Source organism: Chiloscyllium plagiosum, unplaced genomic scaffold, assembly GCF_037043375.1.
Source record: "Chiloscyllium plagiosum isolate Xiang-an unplaced genomic scaffold, Cpla_swu_hap1 HiC_scaffold_4, whole genome shotgun sequence".
Classification (NCBI taxonomy): domain Eukaryota; kingdom Metazoa; phylum Chordata; class Chondrichthyes; order Orectolobiformes; family Hemiscylliidae; genus Chiloscyllium; species Chiloscyllium plagiosum.
The window spans coordinates 132,765,714-132,787,026 of record NW_028270142.1 but is presented as its reverse complement, the minus strand read 5'-3'; the positions used below and the strand labels follow the sequence as shown (position 1 = coordinate 132,787,026).

Below are 21,313 nucleotides of genomic sequence, written 5' to 3'. Positions count from 1 at the left end.
AATGGACCTAAGGGACAACTTTTTCACGCAAAGCATAGTGCATGTTTGGAATGAACTGCCAGAGGAAGTGGTGGAGGCTGATACAACTACAACATTTAAAAGACACCTGGATGGGTATATGAATAGGAAAGGTTTAGAGGGATATGGGCCAAGGGCTGGCAAATGGGACTTGATTAATTTAGGATAATGGTTAGCATGGATGAGTTGGACCAAAGGGTCTGTTTTTGTGCTGTACATCTCTATGACTCTATGACATTATGAGTATACCCTACTTCAAATTCTGCAAAGTATAAAGTATATTCAACATTATTGGACAATTTTTGAACTATCTGTTAAGGACTGTTGATTAAGCTTCTTTAGACCCTAAAGAAGTCCAACTTGAATAACCAAATCAGCCTGTTTTTGAGGGAAACTAAAATTTAACTGATTCAGTTCCCCATAAAGTACCCAGGGTAAAATGACTGATGAGTAGTGCAATTCAATTTTGAATTTTATGCCATTGCATTAATTTGATATTGCAATTTTAGGCACATAGAGGAATTACTCCCTTTCAAGGGTTCCACAGTATTTCATTTTTAAAAAGATACCAGTCCCTGTAAATTTTCTCCAGAGAGAAGCATTCAGCTTTGTCCAACTTGTCTCACTTTAGTCCAAAGCATCTTCAATTTATCTTTCATTTTATTTTCAATTTATTCATTGCACTGCTTGCATGTTTCAACACTACCATCATATGGAGCACATGTAGCTCTGATTAACTGCAACAATGATTAAACAGTTTGTTTCTGTTGCAACATGCTTCCAAGACAGCCCAAGGTTTTGAAATTCACAATCAATGAAGGTTATACTGCAGGGAATTTTGGAATATAAAATTACCTGATGAGTATACACAGGTTAACATGAATTCAACAGCCTGAAGACTGACATTTTATTTTTTTAAGTTATATAATAACTTCAAAATTACAATCATAACATACCACAGTTTACAATGTTGTAAATTATAGTCATTAGATGGGCTAACGGTCTATGGGGAAGGGATATATCACTGTATCTTTTGGGTTATATCTATCTGAAACTATTAGCACTGACCTGTTAATGCTTAAAAGTGCGGAGAAAGTCCCCTAACTAACTAGTGTGGTCTTTAGTAACAGATTTCAGATGAACATAGATACACTGGTTCAATGAACTACACAAAACAGACAAAATTTAGTCCAAAAAAGTTTAAAATTAAGCATATTGGGAGGAAGAATAATGTGTCCCAATATAAACTAAATAGTACAGTTTTAAATATGGTGTAGAAACAAATATAAATATGTCACTATTTTCATTTATTCATGGAATGTGGATATTGCTGTGCCAACATATATTTGTCATCCCTAATTGCCCTTGAGAAGGCAGTGGTGAGCTGCCTTCATGAAACACAGCAGTCTATTTGGTCTAGGGATCCCAGTAATGTTGAAATAAAATAAAGAATTGACGATCTGAAATAAAAACAAAAATTGTTGGAGAAACTCAGCAGGTCTGGCAGCATCTGTGGGAAGAAAGTAGAGTTAACGTTTCGTATCTGGTGACTTTTCATGAGTTCTGATAATTCCAATAATTCTATTAGAAAGAGAATAAAAGAATTTTGATCCAGCACCAGAAAAATAATGATGACATTTTACTGAGACAGGAGGCATGTGACTTGGAATGGAACTTGTCCTTCCAAATAGTTAATATGGAGGTGAGTGGCCTTCCTTAATTGCTGCAATTTATGGATGTTGATAGATTTTATCCAGCAACAATCAAGAAATGTTGAAATAATCCCAAGTCAGGATGTTGAGTGGCTTGGAGGAGAACATGCATCTGCTGCCTTTATCTTTCAAAAGAAGATAGTGGTTGTGAGTTTGGAAAGTGCTGTGTAAGGTGCTTCGGTGAATTTCTGCAGTGGCACATGCTATTGCTACTGAGCATTGGTGGTGGAGGGGGTGGATGTTTGTGGATGTGTTGTCAATGTGTTGTTAGTGCTGCACTCATCCAGGCAAATGACGAGTATTCCATCACACTTCTGACTTGTGCTTTATAGATGGTGGACCCAAGATTTGGGGAGTAAAAAGCTGAGTTATTCACTGCAAGATTCCTAGCCTTTATCCTGTTATTGTAGCTACAGTACTTTTATGGCTAGTTTCTGATCAATGGTAATCACCAGGATGCTGATTGTGGTATGGTGATGCCATTGAATATCAAGGAATGGTGGTTTCACTCTCCTGTGTAGGGATTATCATTGTCTGGCACTTGCGTGACACAAATGTTTCTTGCCACTTGTCAGTCCAAGCATGACATTGTTCAGGTCTTGCAGCAACTGGAAACAAAATGCTTCAGTCGGGTATCTGTAGAGCTACAAATGGTGCTAAATATTGTGCAATCATCAAAAAGGAGTTGACACTTCTAAACTTAGGATAGAGGGAAAGGCATTGATGAAGCATCCAAACCTAGGATTCTACCCTGAGGAATATCTGCAGAGATGGCTTGGAGCTGAGATGATTGACTTTGAATAACCATAATTATCCTCTTTTGTACTGTGTATAACTCTGACCATTGGAGAGTTTTACTCCTGATTCCCGTTATCTTCACTTTTGTTAGGGCTTCTTGATGGCAAACGTAGTCAAATGCAGTTACTCACACCTTATCTCTGGAATTCAGCTCTTTTTACATATTTGAAGTAAGAGTGTAATGAGGTCAAGAGCTGAGTGGCCCTTGTCAATTCCAAACTGAGCAGGTTATTGCTAAGTATGTCGACAGCACAGTTGATGACTCCTTTCATCATTTTACCAAAGACCGAGAGAAGACAGGTGGAGTGTTAATTGTTCAGGGTGGATTTGTTTTCCTTTTATGTACAGGACAAAGCTGGGCGAATTTCCACATTGTCTGGCAGATGCCAGTGTTGTAGCTGTATTAGAACAGCGTAGTTGGGGTTCGGCAAGTTCTAGAGCACATGTCTTCAATTCTATGGTCAGAATGATAGGTCTCATTGCTTTTGTAGTATTGTTATCACACAGAAGGTTGAACTCCTCTGTTAATTACATCATACATTCAAAAAAGCTCACCTTGCCTCGTAATCTGTTAAAATGTGAGTGACAGAGAGCTCCCAAATTCTACTATTTAAAGAAAAAAATCAAATTATTTTTCCAACTCCAATAGTGAACATTAAACAAAAAAAAATCACAAATCCAAGCCCCCCTTTCTCTTAACTGCTTACTACCTGACTCTAATTCTATAAAAAATGCTGTTCCAATAAGACACTTATTAAAATTACATTAACTTAATCTCAAAACCACACACTCTCTATCTTCTCCTGTGTCTTCACTCTTCCAGCTACTGATCTTCCTGGGTCGTCTTCTTTTTTTTTACTATGAGTATGTTTCACATGAAAAGGTACCTTTGATAGAGAGTGTTTTCTAATTTCTTTGAGAGCAAGATATTATGCTGGCAGTTAGCTCTCCGGCACTTACTCTCTCTATGGCAGTTGCTCTCCCTCTAATTTTCAAAATACTCCCATGACACATTAAATTCCTTTAATTTGATTGGTTTCCAGGTGTCAAAACAAAAACATTCAAGTTCCATTGGCTTCTGCTATCCTGAGCTTAATTTAAAATTATTGGTTAAATTCAAATTGTTGTCATAACAACAACCAAAACTCATTTAACAGCAAATGTTACATTTGGAACAGCCCAACCTTTAGCTGGCAGCTGTGGCTGTACTTTAAATTCAGAAAAGCATTTTCTTAAAGTGACCATACATGCCTTTCGACTTCATAACAGTATTCAATGCCACCAACCCATTTCTCCATTTAATGTGAAGTGAATCAAATTGACTGAAGACTGGCATCTCTGATGCTAGGAGAAAGTGAGGTCTGCAGATGCTGGAGATCAGAGCTGAAAATGTGTTGCTGGAAAAGCGCAGCAGGTCAGGCAGCATCCAGGGAACAGGAGAATCGACGTTTCGGGCATAAGCCCTTCTTCAGGTGCTAGGGCTGGCATCTCTGATGCTAGGGCTGCTGGAGAAGGCCAGCCTAAGTTCAGGAGGGCCCCAGCATGCTGAGGGATTTCTGCACAGATGAAGCATACTGGTATCACTGATACAGGAATATAGTCTTGGACCTTCAAACCCAGTCCGTCATTTGATCAAATAAGGTTTCAGTTCCTTTTTCCTGACTGGCATCCTCCCAGCCCTCTAATTGTCTTGAATCCCTTATCAGACAAGATTCTACATAATTCCACATTGAATTAATTCAATGAATCAAGCAAGAACTACTGTCTTGGGAAGAGAAATCCACAGACTATTGACAGAGGGGCTGCTGTCAATAGTCAGAATAACATGAGAGGATCTGACAGAAGCAGAAAGCAGGAATACTCTATCCTCCTCTGGCATGTTTTTTTATCAATACTGACCTGAGATGGACCCAAATTGAGTGGAAACTCAAGACGGACAGTTACCCTCTCACTTTGCCATTGAGCTCATGAGGAAAATGATGTGCATGCATCTTGTTATGAACCAGGCCCAACCTCTCAAAATATTTTAAAGCTGGTAGCCAAGACCGTAACTTTGCTATTTGTTTTAGGTAAGTGTATAGTGGATATTCCCGGATTGAATTAGCAGATCTGACTGCCAAGTTTTAAACAAAAAGAATTTATTTACAAAATTACAGAATGAAACACAAAAAACAGATAATAGAATACCAGATAACTTATCCTATCAAATAACGCGACAGACTATCCCGACTTAATGATGCTGTTCTGAAAATACTTGCATCAGTCCCAATAAACACAGAGGAAAGATGAAACAAATCAGTGCTTACTGGCTTGAAAAAGAGAGAGAGAGTACCCAGCTGGACTTGCCCCAGCAGCCTTTCTTCACACACACTGCTGCTGAACTGAATCAAAAACTCAAATCTAAACGAAGCCAGCTACACAGTGATCTAGCCACTTCCCTTTGATTATACCGGTTTTGTTTAAGACATGGAAGTCTTAGGCCAGAGGCATTATCTGTTAAGGATAAACAAATAGGGCCCCAATAAACCTTTCAAACCCAGCTTAGTTGGAGCCTAGCCAATTACCTCCACTCTGGAAAAGAATCTTGTAAAAAGACCAATATTGTGACAACTGCCCCCCCTTAAAAAGATGAACCATCAATATCCAAAGATGGCCTCATTTTTCAAAACACCAAAAAATAAAGGTTAGTACCCTAAAACACGAATATATATTCACTGAAAATAAACATGAAAACAGACACAACTACATTTGGATTCCGTCTGTGGTTCTCCTACCACTGAACACCTTCATCTCTCATTCGAGTCTCAATAATGCATCGGCAATCATGTTTTCTTGACCCGCCACATGCACAATTTTCCAATTAAATGGCTGTAACAACAGACTCCATCGTAACAGTCTGGCATTTTTGTCCTTAAATTTCTCCACAAATTTCAATGGGTTATGATCATAGAAACATAGAAAAAATACAGCGCAGTACAGGCCCTTTGGCCCTCAATGTTGCGCCGATCCAAGCCCACCTAACCTACACTAGCCCACTATCCTCCATATGCCTATCCAATGCCCGTTTAAATTCCCATAAAGAGGGAGAGTCCACCACTGCTACTGGCAGGGCATTCCATGAACTCACGACTCGCTGAGTAAAGATATACGATTGTCTCAGATGCATTGCTGGTAATATAAACACTGAAATGTTGTAGCGCCAACACCAAGCTTAAAGTCTTTTTCTCAACTGTCGAATATTTCTGTTGATGAACATTCAACTTCCTGGAGAAATACCCAATAGGTCTTTCTATCATCTTGTCGTCTTCCTGCAGGAGCATAGCACCGACACCCACATCACTAGTATCAACAGCCACTTTGAAAGGCTTTACATATTCAGGTATGGCTAATACCGGGGTAGTCATTAAGACAGCTTTAACGCCGTCCAATGCCTCCTGACAGTGCGCAGTCCACTGAAACTTTTTTTGCTTTATTTGAGCAATTCAGTCAGTGGAGCAGCCACTCTGCTAAAATTCAGCAAAAACTTTCGATAAAATCCACTCAATCCCAGGAACCATAGTACTGTTCTTTTTGATGATGGTATGGGAAATCCCCCAATTACTTTTGTTTTTGTATCCCGTGTGGCCATTTGTCCATGTTTAATAAAATGGTCCAGGAAGGTGACTTGGGCTTTGGCAAATTCACATTTAGCTAGATTTATCACCAAGCCTGCCTTCCGAAGTTGATTGAACAAGTCCATTAAATGTTGTAAAAGTTCCTTCTACATGTGATGAAAAATCACCAGGTCATCGATATATACCACACAATTGGGTAATCTGGCAATGATCTTATGGGTTAGTCTCTGAAATGTGGCCAGAGCATTTTTCATCTCAAATCGTTTAATTTTAAACTGATATAGTCCACGAAAGTGAAATCGTCTTTGCTCTCTCTGACAACAGTTGAAACTTTATTGCTGGAACAGCACAGCAGGTCAGGCAGCATCCAGGGAACAGGAGATTCGACGTTTCGGGCACAGGCCCTTCTTCAGGAATGGCCTGTGCCCGAAACGTCGAATCTCCTGTTCCCTGGATGCTGCCTGACCTGCTGTGCTGTTCCAGCAATAAAGTTTCAACTTTGATCTCCAGCATCTGCAGACCTCACTTTCTCCTCTCTGACAACAGTGCTTGCAAGTAGCCTCTGAGCAAGTTCAACTTAGAAATTGCTTCATCTTAGAAGTTGCTTGTCCCACCTTTCCAACCGCAGAATTGGAATGCATCAGTCTTTGTAACTGCATTGACTTTGCAATAGTCCACTCATAACCGTTAGGTACCATCTGGCTTTGGCACCATTACTATAGGTGAGCTCCAGTCATTGTAACTCACTTTGATTATGTCACCTTGGAGCATGAGTTTAATCGCCTTCTGAACCTGTGCCAACTTTAGAGGGCTATGCCGATAAAGATATTGCTTAATTGGAACAGCATCTCTTATATTTACCTCATGCACAATTAGGTTAGTACTTCCCAGTTTATTTCCACATATCTCCCCATGTGATAGTAATAACTCTTTCAGGTCATTTCAATTTTTCTCAGGAAAGTAATTTAATGATTTATCCCAATTTTTGACAAATTCCTCATTGTCCAATTTAATTTGAGAAATGTCCAGTTCAGAATCCTCTGAACTTGGTTCTTCTCTCTGTGTTGTAATCATTAACACCTTCTCCTGCTTCCCTTCCCTGTCAAAATACCTTTTGAGAATATTCACATGACACACTGTGAGATTTCTTCCTGTCTGGAATCCCTATCAAGTAGTTCACCTCACTCAATTTCATTTCGATTTGATAAGGTCTACTAAATATTGCTTTTAAACATTCACCTATTAATGGAAGTAACACTAATACCGTATCCCCAATAGCAAAATTGTGAATTTTTAATTTCTTGTCTGCTTCCTGTTTCATTGCATGCTGCGATATTTTTAAATGCTGTCAAGTCAACTCCCCAGCTCTATTTAATTCTTCTCTAAAATTTGACACATATTCCAAATGGGTAACCTCTGAATTCTGACTTACTAATTCCCCCTTAATCAATTTTAATAGTCCTCTCACTTCATACCCAAAAACTAATTAAAATGGACTGAATTTGGTAAATTCGTTTGGTGCATCTCTGATCACAAAAAGCACAAACGGAATTCCCTTATCCCAATCATTCGGATAATTCTGACTACAAAGCCTCATCATTGTCTTAAGTGTTTGGTGCCACCTTTCCAGCACTTCCTGCGATTCTGGATGGTAAGCAGTTGATTTGAATTGTTTTATTCCTAGGCTGTCCATAACTTCCTTGAATAGTTTGGATGCGAAGTTTGACCCTTGATCCAACTGTATCTTTATTAGTAGTCCGTATCTAGTAAAAAAACTTTGAGTAATTCTTTTCCAATTCCATGGGAGACTGGGTAGCAAGGTTAGATCCCATGGAATACAGGGAGAACCAGCCATTTGGATACAGAACTCGCTCAAAGGTAGAAGCCAGAGGGTGGTGGTGGAGGGTTGTTTTTCAGACTGGAGACCTGTGACCAGTGGAGTGCCACAAGGATCGGTACTGGGTCCTCTACTTTTTGTCATTTACATAAATGATTTGGATGTGAGCAAAAGAGGTACAGTTAGTAAGTATGCAGATGACACCAAAATTGGAGGCGTAGTGGACAGAGAAGAAGGTTTAACTCAGATTACAACAGGATCTGGACCAGATGGGCCAATGGGCTGAGAAGTGGCAGATGGAGTTTAATTCAGATAATTGCGAGGTGCTGCATTTTGGGAAAGCAAATCTTAGCAGGACGTATACACTTAATGGTAAGGTCTGTGGGAGTATTGCTGAACAAAGAGACCTTGAAGTGCAGGTTCATAGCTCCTTGAAAGTGGAGTCGCAGGTAGAGAGGATAGTGAAGAAGGCGTTTGGCATGCTTTCCTTTATCAGTCAGAGTATTGAGTGCAGGGGTTGGCAGGTCATGTTGCGGCTGTACAGGACATTGGTTTGGCCACTGTTGGAATATTGTGTGCAACTCTGGTTTCCTTCCTATCGGAAAGATGTTGTGAAACTTGAATGGGTTCAGACAAGATTTACAAGGATGTTGCCAGGATTGGAGGATTTGAGCTATATGGAGAGGCCGAACATGCTGGAACTATTTTCTCTGAAGCGTCGGGGGCTGAGGGGTGACCTTATAGAAGTTTACAAAATTATGAGGGGCATGGATAGGGTAAATAGGCAAAGTCTTTTCCCTGGGTTTGGAGAGTCCAGAACTAGAGGGCATAGGTTTAGGGTGAGAGGGGAAAGATATAAAAGAGACCGAAGGAGCAATGTTTTCGCGCAGAGGGTGGTACGTGTATGGAATGAGTTGCCAGAGGAAGTGGTGGAGGCTGGTACAATTGCAACATTTAAGAGGCATTTGGATGGGTATATGAATAGGAATAGTTTGGAGGGATATGGGCTGGGTGCTGGCAGGTGGGACTAGATTGGGTTGGGATATCTGGTCGGCATTAACGGGTTCCCATGCTGTCCATCTCTATGACTCTATGATGTGAAAGCCTTAGGCCAGAGGCATTATCTGATAGGAGTAAACAAAAAGGGCCCCAAATAAACCTTACAAACCCAGTCAAGTTGGATCCTGGCCAATTACCCCCTCTCTGGGGAAACAAAAAACTCAAGGGTATAGTAACCTTGTAATAAGACCAACATTGTGACAATTTCCATCATCCAATGACTGGCTTACTGGGTGTTGATTTCCATGATAGCGATCAATGTCTTGATGATATAGTCAAAGATAGTAGGCATACAACAGCACTCATGGCATTATTAGGCTCGTATACTGTTTGAATGGGGATTGGAAAAGTTCTGCCAGAACCTGAATCTTAACACACTTAATGCTGCATGTCCAACATCTGTCACCTCACAGATGACTCTCAAGGTAAGTCAGCAGCCTGGGGATCAGCACGTGTTTGGCCTCTCACACTTCCCTGACTGCCGCGTCCTCCAAAAGCTGATAAGGCACACGTAAGCACTTATACTAGATGGTGGGTCCAAATCAAACTTGCAACACATAGCATAGCCACTGACATGAAAGTATCTATGTGTGGTAGTGAATGTGAGGAAATTACATGACTGCATACATGTGAACATATGAATTAAGTACAGAAATAGGTCATTTGGTCCCTCAGTCCTTCTCTGGCATTTGGGAAGATACTCTCTGATGTTACCTTCTCCTTAGAGAGCAATCAATATTCCCTGGACTCAATAGCTGTCATTTCCTATCATTTGGAAATTTGTGGGAAACTGTGGAAAATAATGGAATAATGATCACTACAAACCTTCGAGAGAGGAGCATTCATACATCAACATCTGTACATGACATATATACCATCCCTTCTGTTCTCCTAAGATTCATATGTGTTTGGTCATTGGGTCATTTATGCTGTTGCATGTGTCGCTGTCCCTTGATGAGTGTTCTAAAGCCTCTTTTTCCATGGCTGTAAGGATGGCAAAAATTACTAGCCCTCCATTAGTCCTTGGTATTTTAGGATTTCCAATCCTTGGGAAACATGGAAGTGCAATGTTAATAACCTTATTAGATTCCCTACAGTGCGGAAACAGGCCCTTTGGCCCAACAAGTCCACACCGACCCTCTGAAGAGTAACCCACCCAGACCCATTCCCCTACAAATGTACCTTTCACTATCGGCAATTTAGCATGGCCAATTCACCTGGCCTGCACATCTTTGGACTGTGGGAGGAAACCGGAGCGCCTGGAGGAAACCCATGCAGACACAGGGAGAATGTGCAAACCCCAGACAGCCGCTCGGGGCTGGAATAGAACCCGGGTCCCTGGCACTGCGAGGCAGCAGTGTTAACCACTGAACCACCCCATTAGAACAGACACAATGCCTGTTTGGCTTGCACATTAACTGCTGCCTCTACAATCTACTTGATTAGACAGGAGGTGTGCTCAAAAAATACTCTTGCATTGTTTGAGAGTTTTGGTGGAGAGCATCAAAGAGTTGTGACAGAATTGAGAACTCACGCAGGATATTTGTTTGAGGGTGCTGGAGCAATGACTTCTCACATGCTGATGAAAGGATGACTGCTCCCATAGGCTGTTCAAGTGATGCCTGCCCATGGACAGCTTGCAGGCTTGACTGCTCAGAGGTTCCTGGCAGGGCTGAATGCTGCAACTGAATCAGGGGTCATTAAACATGGTGTCAGCCCTTTCTTCCTTAACAGCTGCAATTGCTACTTCTATTCATACCACCAAGTGGTCAATCATACTGTTTATCAGTTGTTAATTGACCAGTTATTGTGAAACCGCTGAGGAAACAGATATTGAAGTCTGAAGACCATTGTTGCCTATTTTCACTTCCACCTTCCTTTTCCCATCAGGTCATGTAAACTCTCAACGAGTAAGTGCATATTTGTTCATATTGGTCAATTAAGATGTCCAAAGATTTGCAAGCAATGCATTGCCTTGCACGTGATTATGGGGCAATTTATTAACTTTTTTCTCTAAACTTCTTTGTAAAATTACTGTTAGTTCTGTTTTAGATTTGTGTGAATGAAAGTTAATATATATGGAAGTATAAATATAAAGTGATTTAAAATTTGCTGCCCACTAATTTGTTTTTACTGAGGCTAAAGAATTGCTTCAGCCAATGCTCATTAATTTTGTCTTTAGCATGGCAGCAAAAAACTTATTTTTTAAATGTTACTATATTAAATGTTGGTTTAACAACAAAGCCTCTAAACTAGAAGCTTATTAGTTTCAGGTTAGAGTTTACTTTAACTTGTCGCAATTATTTAAAATGGGCAACATCAGATTCACCACTATTTGCATCCTTTCCAGTTTATCTTTCTTTTTAAAATTCTAAGTATACTTATTTTATTCCTTTACCAACATTGTTAGTAAAATAATAAATGCTTAATATGTAAAGTCATATTATTTCAACTTGAACTTTGATGACAAGTTTATTATCTCTTTCTACCTCTGAGAACAGGTTGTTTGGTGTATCACCAGTCATTCAAACAAATTGCACGACTACCTGGAAGATTATAGCCAATCCCAATATGCCTTGGCCCCAACATGTCAATCCTATCATGCTGCTCTTACTGTACTACACTTTGGCTACACTCATACGACTCTGGCTTCAAGAACCAGTTATAAGGGTGAGTAATGTTCAATATTTTGGAAATTTAATCTTTTTATTCCATGTTATCTCATAGTGGCATAAATTTTGACATGAAAAATCCAGTTTCTTTGACATTATAAAACATCATGCTATCAAAATCAATTGTGTTTAAGTGTTGCAACAAATTGCCTCTACGCTACATGCAGTAATAACTGTTATGGACCGGGCCAGACCCCCTCAAAACATGTCAAGAAGGTAGCCCAGATCTTAACTTTTCTAGTTGTTTTGAGCAGTCTTTTCCCTGGGGTTGGGGAGTCCAGAACTAGAGGGCATAGGTTTAGGGTGAGGGGAAACATATAAAAGAGACCTAAGGGGCAACTTTTGCACGCAGAGGGTGGTACATGTATGGAATGAGCTACCAGAGAATGTGGTGGAGGCTGGTAACATGTAAGAGGCATTTAGATGGGTATATGAATAGGAAGGGTTTGGAGGGATATGGGCCCTTGGTTCAAGAACTGGGCAAACGCAGAGTGGAAGGATGTGGTGCAGGAAAAGCATAGCCGGTCAGGCAGCATCTGAGGAGCAGGAGAGTCGTGTTTCAAGCATCTGTGCAGAATGGAACTTTATTCACAGAAGCCAAGAACACTATGGAGCCATTGACAGCAGACAGCCACTACATTCAATGGCAGCAATGTAACCCAAGGATCTGGATGCAGTACTGCAAGAAGCTCAATGTCACCAAATGTGCTGAAGGTCAGTGAAAGTATCTTCAAGTGCTATTTTTCTACAACTGAACCACTTCTCAAGCCACCACCATTCCTTGTCTCATTTACCAACCTATCATCCAAATTTCGTATCTTTCATCGTATGCCATACCTTCACACATTTAGCACTGCAGTGATGTCATTTCATCTCACAGCTTTCACACTGGTTAACAGTATTTCAGCTGGTCAACAGGGACACCCATGGCTATATATCCTCACCTTGATGGAGGAGACAATGCGCACCACAATTGGAACGTCCTTGACTGAGACGCTTGTCAGCTGCAGTACGAGAAGGTCTGACTTTCACTTCTAATTCTCAAGTGTCAGATTGAGCATGCATGCACATACTTTTTGCTTTTTCAGCTTCCTCTAACCACAACCTTACCCTTGTCCATTTTTCCTATCAGACTGTCAAAACTATAACCTGACCATGAATTAGTGGAGGATCAAGATATGCAAAAGGGAAAAAAGAGTCTGATTATGAAAAAGCAATGTTCCTCGCTCACACTTTCAGTCATCAGGTCATATAGTGATACTGTTGATCTTTGAAGGTGACATTTTATATGGTAAAACACCAGGCAAGGAAAACCTCTAGCCAGGTCAACAGAAAAAGCTCAAGTGGGTGCCAGATTGCTGAAAAGTGTGTTTGCTCTTGAGTTCTGTTTCAGAGGAGTCATGCAAGAATCTCAGTGGGGTAGCAGACAGAATAAACAGAAGGCTATGGATAATGGAATGCTAAATACAGGCATGAGCTTGCCATAAAGTCTGCAGTCAAGTCAAGAAACATGGAGGAGGACGGCAATCATTTATATGCCACTTCATGCAGAGCTTGAAACTCATCTTTCTAGGGCAAGAGCCATCCTGAAAGGTCATCAGTTGTCAGCAGCCTTTTGTCAGTTATATTGCTAATATCATATGGGACTATCTGGACAGATAAAAGAACTGGAAGGACAACCAGTAAAAGGAATGCACAAGGGTAACGAGTTGATTTCTCTGTGGAATATTTAATACTTCCATCGAAATTTGGAATCATTGTTTTGTAATGTCTTTTATTACACCATTCTGGCTGAGTGGAGTTTATAATAGCCAGAGAGAGGGTAAATAATAGTAATGCACCATCAGGGTTCAATCACTTGTGTCACTGTTGAAGCAGCCAATCATGGACATCCTCTTCCAGCAAGGAAATTTCTTGGAATTTTGATATTACAGCAGTCAGCAAGGTCAGCGTTTATTGCTACTCTTAACTGCCCTTGAGCAGGTAGTGAGCACCATATTGTTTATATACAATGTTGTTCAACTCACCATGGACCCAAGACCTCCTCTTTGGATTTTGGCAGAAGAATCTTTGGACTGAAAGTATTAACTCTACTTCTTCCTCTACATACGTTGCCATTCCTGCTGGTTGCCATTCTCCAGTATTCTCTGTTTCATTTCAGATATCCAAAACCTACAGTATCTTGTTTCTATATGAGTGCTTTCCTTGGCCATTTCAGAGATCAGTTAAAACACAACTACAATGTCACATGTAAATGTGGCAGGTTTCCTGTTGTGAAGGACACCAGTGAAGCAGATAAATTTCACAACAATGCAACTGTTTTGGTTGAGGAAACTTGAATTTATATCCGTTGCATGCAAAGAAGTGAGAATTCATGACATGCTATCGTGTTCACTGCCTGCTTCTCAACCCATTCATGGAATCCCTTTATATAACATTGGAAGCTTTTCGGTATGGTCCTACATAAGAGATTAGCATATAAAATTAAAATGCTTGGGATTTGAGGTGGTGTACTGACATGGCAGAGAGGAAAGAAAGAGTAGGACTAAATGGATCATTTTCTGCGTGAGTGGTGGGGTTCTTCGGAGATCAGAGTTTGGACTCCAGCTATTTACAATATATGTTAATGATTTAGATGAGGGCAATAAATGTATATCTCCAAATTTACAGACAACTGAAAGCTAGATAGGAGAGTGAACTGTGAGAAGGATGCAGAGATGTTTCAATGTGATTAGGACAAGTTGCGTGAGTAGGTAAATACATAGCAGGTCAAGGCTAATGTGGATAAATGGTCTGCACATAATTTGCACTATGGTAGCAAAAACAGTAGGCAAATTGTTAACTGAATGGCTATAGTTTGGTAAAGGGGGAGATATAATGAATGATGAAATAGGTTTGAGGAACCAAATGGTCTACTCATTTTCCTATTTTCTGTATGTCTATAAACTGGGATGCTGCAGAAATACCTGTTGCCACATGCAAGGAACTGGAAATGAAGATGTTCATGGCCATGGTCACCTTTACAGCTACTCCTAATGCCATCCTCATTCTTCTCTGAGACTGTAAATAAAACATCAGTCAGCACCTTGTGAACTCATGGTGTCGCATACTCTGTTCACCTCTGAAGACCCTGAATCAATATGGCTTCCTGCTGGGAGTTAATCTTTCCCTCCTTAGATGAGGACTCATCTTGCTGTGTATTGCCTTTTGTAATTTTCCCTGCCATGTTGAGGACCAAAAGGATATAAATTTTAGCATCAAGGTGTGGAACAAATGATTTATGATGAATCCTTGAAATGAGAACCACTCCACTCCCTGCAGACCTCATCAGTTTTATGTGGCAGTACGTTCTTCAAAACGTCTGAACTTACAGCAATACCCACTTGTTTGTCAATCAGCAACTAAAATTAAAGTGGTAGGAAAATGGGGGTTGATCTTGCTGCTGGACATATACTCAACACTGTAAGGCTAGAAGAAGGTATCAACTATAGTGCTGAGGATGAAATTTTTTTTTATCCTTCTGATGTCAGTGTTAGTGACTTATCAAAAAGGACATCTGCCATGGCCTGCATCAGAAATGTACACATATTTGTAGATTCTAATTTGGACTCAAAACAACATCCAAAATATTGAAAATGTGCTCACTACAAAATCGAATTTTGTGCAAAATGGGCACATGCATCATTTCGGAATGTTCATTCCTTACTTATGGCTATATTGTCCATGAAGAATAATGCAAACCATTGTCTTACATAATGCTAACAGGTAAAAAAAAAAGTGAAAGCTAACATTGTTTTTCATGCTTCAGTAAGCATTGTTTTGAGAAAGAAGCGTAGAGCTTTCAAGCCGTCTTGGTGTGGGATGGAGGTGTAAAGAGAATGCACATCCATGGTGAATAGAAGGTGGTTAGGGCCTGCGAATTGAAAGCTGTCAATGTGTTGCAGGGCATCAGAGGAATTCCAGTTGTAGGTGGGGAGGGAGTGAACCAGAGGAGTAAGGATAGACTATTGTTTTGATTTTCCTCTTTTTTTATTAACATGAAACCTTTGAGAAGGCAGTGGTGAACTGCCTTCTTGAAGTGTTACCATTCCTTTTGGTGTGGGCACACTCACAATGCCATCAAGGAGGAAGTATGAGAATTTTGATTCAGCAACACTGGTGGAACAGTAATATATTTCAACCTCTATATGGTAAGTGGCCTGGCAAGGAAATTGCACATGGTGGCATTCCAATCTATTTGCCCTCATCTTCTAGATGAAAATGATCCTTGGTTTGGAAGGTGCTGTCCAAGGAGCTTTGGTGAATTTCTGCATAACATCTTGCTGGTGCACACTGCTGCTACTGAGTGTCAATGATCGAGGGACTGAATATTTGTGATGTAGTGACAGTGAAATGCCACTTTGTTCTGAATGGCGCCATACTTCTTGCATTTTTTGGAGCTGCTCTCATCCATATTCATCTTCGACATTCCTCCTGAGTATTTGTATCACTAGAGATGCCTAAGTATGACTGTTGCACAAATAGCATGTGACATTGAGATTGCCCTTCTCTTATGGTAGCTTGACTCTGAGCGAGAAGGGCTGCATGTTGTACTTTTGGAATTTGTATTTGGGCAGTCTAGTGCAAACTCATCCATTTGTAGTGATCTTGGCAAGTACTGTTGTTCTGAGAAAATACAGGTTCAGACAACTTGCTTGCAGTTATTGCTGTTCCACTGGATTCTGCATCTCTATATCTACATTAATCAGGATTCTAACTATCAGAAACTCTCGAGAGATGACAATCTCGTAGTCCCCACAGCTTAAAACTGCTATGCGAGGTGCTTTCTAATGTCTAACAAAAACAGAAATTACTGGAAAATCTCAGCAATTCTGGCATTATCTGTGGAGAAAAATCAGAGTTAACATTTTGAGTTCAGTGACTCTTTGTCAGAAAACCTTCTAATTTATCTCTAACTTAAGTTTGTACCTCTTAGACAAGGAGGTGCAACTTGTCCTGGACTGCTTCTGAACTGGGGAAATGTCACAGTTTCCAGGAAAGCTGCCACATTTTCTGTGTATGCCTGTAATTAAGAAAGGGAGAAAGTGAGGACTGCAGATGCTGGAGACCAGAGTTGAAAAGTTTGGTGCTGGAAAAACACAGCAGGCCAGGCAGCATCCGAGGAGCAGGAGAATCGACGTTTTGGGCATAAGCCCTTCTTCAGGAATGAGGCTGGTGTGCCAAGCGGGCTGAGATAAAAGGTAAAGGGGAGGGAATTTGGGGGAGGGGTGCTGGGAATACGATAGGTGGAAGGAGGTGAGGGTGAGGGTGATAGGCTGGAGAGGGGGTGGGGCGGAGAGGTCAGGAAGAAGATTGCAGGTCAAGAGGGCGGTGCTGAACCCGGGGGTTGGGACTGAGATAAGGTGGGGGAGGGGAAATGAGGAAGCTGGAGAAATCTACATTCATCCCGTGTGGTTGGAGGGTTCCTAGGCAGAAGATGAGGCGCTCTTCCTCCAGGCATCGTGTGGCCAGGGTCTGGCGATGGAGGAGGCCAAGGACCTGCATGTCCTTGGTGGAGTGGGAGGGGGAGTTAAAGTGTTCACGGGGCGGTTGGGTTGGTTGGTGCAGGTGTCCCAGAGGTGTTCCCTCAATTAGGTGGCCTGTCTCCCCAATGTAGAGGAGACCACATCGGATGCAGCAGATACAGTAAATGATGTGTGTGGAGGTGCAGGTGAATTTGCGACGGATATGGAAGGATCCATTGGGGCCTTGGAGGGAGGTGAGGGGGGAGGTGTGGGTGAAAGTTTTGCACTTCTTGCGGTTACAGGGGAAGGTGTCGGGAGTGGAGGTTGGGTTGTTGGGGGGTGTGGACCTGACGAGGGAGTGGCCGAGGGAGTGGTCTCTCCGTAACGCTGATAGGGGTGGGGAGGGAAATATATCCCTAGTGGTGGGGTCTGCTTGGAGGTGGCGGAAATGATGGAGGATGATACGATGTATCTGAAGGTTGGTGGGATGGAAGGTGAGAACCTGTGGGGTTCTGTCCTGGTGGCGATTGGAGGGGCGGGGTTCAAGGGCGGAGGTGTGGGAAGTGGAGGAGATGCGGTGGAGAGCATCGTCGACCACGTCGGAGGGGAAATTGCGGTCTTTGAAGAAGGAGCCCATTTGGGTTGTTCGGTAGTGGAATTGGTCCTCCTGGGAGCAGATGCGGCAGAGGCAAAGGAATTGGGAATATGGGACGCGTTTTTACAGGTTCAGGGTGGGAGGAGGTGTAATCTAGGTAACTGTGGGAGTCGGTCGGTTTGTGGTAAATGTCTGTGTTGAGTCAGTTGCCCGAGATAGAAATGGAGAGGTCTAGGAAGGGGTGGGAGGAGTCTGAGATGGTCCAGGTAAATTTGAGGTCGGGGTGGAAGGTGTTAGTAAAGTGAATGAACTGTTCAACCTCCTCGTGGGAGCACGAGGTACCGCAAATACAATCATCGATGTAGCGGAGGAAAAGGGGGGTGGTGCCAGTGTAGCTGTGGAAGATGGACTGTTCCACATATCCGACAAAGAGGCAGGCATAGCTGGGGCCCATGCGGGTGCCCATGGCTACTCCTTTGGTTTGGAGGAAGTGGGAGGATTGGAAGGAGAAGTTGTTAAGAGTGAGGACCAGTTCAGTCAGTCGAAGGAGGGTGTCAGTGGAAGGGTACTGGTTGGGTCGGCGGGAGGGGAAGAAGCGGAGGGCTTGGAGGCCTTCGTGATGGCGGATGGAAGTGTACAGGGACTGGATGTCCATGGTGAAGATAAGGCGTTGGGGACCGGGGAAACGAAAATCATGGAGGAGGTGGAAGGCGTGGGTGGTGTCCCGAACGTAGGTGGGAAGTTCTTGGACGAAGGGGGACAGGACAATGTCGAGGTAATTAAGAAAGTGTTGAAGGAATGTCTTCTCTCGGGTGGTTGAGACTTTGGAAATTCTTGCTACAGAGAGTTGTGGAGGCAAACGTCTTTTGTACATTTGAAGTTGAGATAGCTTCTTGATCAGTAGAGGAATCCAGGGTTTCAGAGAAAACACAGCAAAGTGGGCATGAGGAATGTTTAATCAACCATGATCGTGTTGAATAGCAGAGCAAGCTCGAGGAGCTGAATGCCCTACTGTTGTTCCTGTTTCTTTGGTTCTTATGGTTTAATATTTCTATAAATATGTGCTGTACACTGCAGATCCATTTTGTACACAATGGAATTTATTCTGCACATAGGTATAATGTTCCTCAAGTTTCTTCTATTCAGATGAACACTCAGCTTCTGATGCTGAGAGTTCAAAGATATAGTCAGACTTATTTTCAGGCTCAAGGAGAAATATCGTACATTGCCAAACATGAATCATTCTCCAGGCATACTTGTGTGTTATGAATCAATTAGTTCAATGTTCTTGTTGACATTTTCTAGTTTCCTTGCATGGTGCATCAGAGTGGGAGGATGTCTTTTGTGATCTTTTCCTCTACATATTCTTCCTCGGTGTAGGCTTCAGTATCTTTACAGGTCAGTATAAGGGTCTGGCAGTTGCCTGAGGCACCTTGTACTGTTTTATCTTGAGATTGTTGACTCCAGTGTCAACCAGGAAATCCAAGTCTCATCGAAAAAGAGAAAATGCCAGAGAGACATCTGTGTAGCATCCGTGGAGAGAGAAAGAGTTAATGTTTCCAGTTCGATATGATTCTTCTTCAGAACTCAAAGTAGACCGAGTGACCCCAGGGCCACCCAGGAAAACCAAATCTCATGCAGCCTAACCAGTAGTTTACAAGGACCAAAATGGTTAAGTTGATTGATTTTGATTCATCTTTGTTCAAGAAATGCAACAACACAAGACAATATATGTATTTCCTCAAGAGCAGAAAGTGCATATATAATTTATGTATGGGCATAAGCTGAATTTGTACATTTAAAAGTTCTGCCCAGGTTATTTGTTCTCACCCCATCACCCAGCTCAAAATGTAAATAATGCTGGAAGTATATATAAATAATAGAAAACTGGGCAGCACATTTATGGCACAAAATGAGCCACATTTAATGACTGAATTATAGAGCCAGTCTCCCAAACTATTCTAAATTTAACCACCTCAATTACATATTTGTTAATTTAAGTTATCTTCATTGACTGTATCTCTTGTAATTACATGAGTATTCCTTACAGTAATGCATTGTACATGTTCTGAATGTATATTGGTATAATCTTCAAAATTATATTTCATTTTACCTTTGCAGAATATGGAAGAAGAAAGTTACAAAAGGGAGGAAGAAGAGCAAAAAGAGCCATTTGAAAGTGATTCATCTGTTACTGCCAATATGCGACGTAATATGTGGTATTCAGCACACTATGCAACTGATGAGAGAAGGGTAATGCTTCTTAATTTATTAGTTTTTCAGATTAAATCCTTCAAATTTAGGAGAGGTAATTAGAATTGTTTAAAGGGAAACTAATGTCATGAGTGACATTTTTATTTAGTTATTGTTGTGGTTATTCTCCCTAGACAAGCCATAGGAGGACTCAAGAGCTTTTGTATTTCTTTAAATAATCTTAAAGTGGTGAAACAGAATTCGGTCTAGTACCCTGAGTTGGCTCTGTCTGGTTCTGTTCCATGTCTATTCAACGTCTGTATTCCGTGTTTGTTCAATATTGGTCTGACATCTGCTCCATTTCTGTTCGATCTCAGTAAGATACTCTTTTTCCTGACATGCATGTTTGTGAGGACCTAAAATCTGGAATTAGACTGTTGTCAGGAGTAACCATTTTGTGGTTAATAAAAGCATGCATAAAATGGTAGACAGGGTGGATAGCCAGAGGCCTTTTCCCAGGGAGGACAGGTTAACTACAAGAGGGCACAGATTCAAAGTGAGGAGAGGGGGGGAAGTTTAGGGGAGAATTTTGTAGGGAAAGTTTTTCATACAGAAGGTGACCAATATCTGGAATGCATTTCCAGTTTCATGTGGTGGAAGCAGGCATATTAGCAACATTTAAGGCAAATCTAGATAGACGCATGAATAGGAGACTAACAGAGGGATTAAAAGATGCATATTGGCAATAATTAGTGGGTCTAAATAAGGATTAGGGTTTGGCATAGGCTTGGTCGTCCAAAGGGCCTGTTCCTGTGCTGTATTGTATAGATAATATAATAAAGCTCGATCTGTTCTTGAAACCTGTTTAAGCACATAAATAATATCCATTGTGGCTCTTGAAAATGCCCAATAAATAATGAATAAAGATATATGTAAATCTAGGATTCCAAAATTTAATCTTATCCAAAATCTCACAATTAGCAATATGGAATGCAAATGGTAAATTGTTTTAAAGTTTGAGAAAACTAATTCTGTGCTGGTTTGAGAAGGGGACAGAATAAAAAAAGACCATTTTTAAAGCACTTAAAAAGATCTCTTTTTAAATTTAAGTTTAGATCATTCAGAGAGAAATTCTCTTTTGATGAAATAAGATTTTAATTGGTGATAGTTCTGGACCACCCTTTGTTTTGATACTGATTTCAGTTGAATGTAAGGGATGCTGTCATTTTAACATTGGGAACACACAGAATGCAATCCGATTTTCACAGAACGTTTTTTTAACTCCTTTGGGGGAGACAGACTTAATCTCTT

General features: G+C 41.1%; 1 protein-coding gene across 2 annotated transcripts in view; it reads left to right on the top strand.

Moving 5' to 3' along the window:
- LOC122548766 (piezo-type mechanosensitive ion channel component 2) overlaps positions 1-21,313 on the top strand; it is a 782,240-nt gene that overhangs the window by 477,817 nt on the left and 283,110 nt on the right. For both annotated transcript variants that reach the window (XM_087986703.1, XM_087986702.1), the window contains exons 8-9: positions 11,540-11,708; positions 19,931-20,062. In XM_087986703.1, the coding sequence (XP_087842829.1) occupies positions 11,540-11,708; positions 19,931-20,062 (301 nt within the window). The remainder of the gene's footprint in view (positions 1-11,539; positions 11,709-19,930; positions 20,063-21,313) is intronic.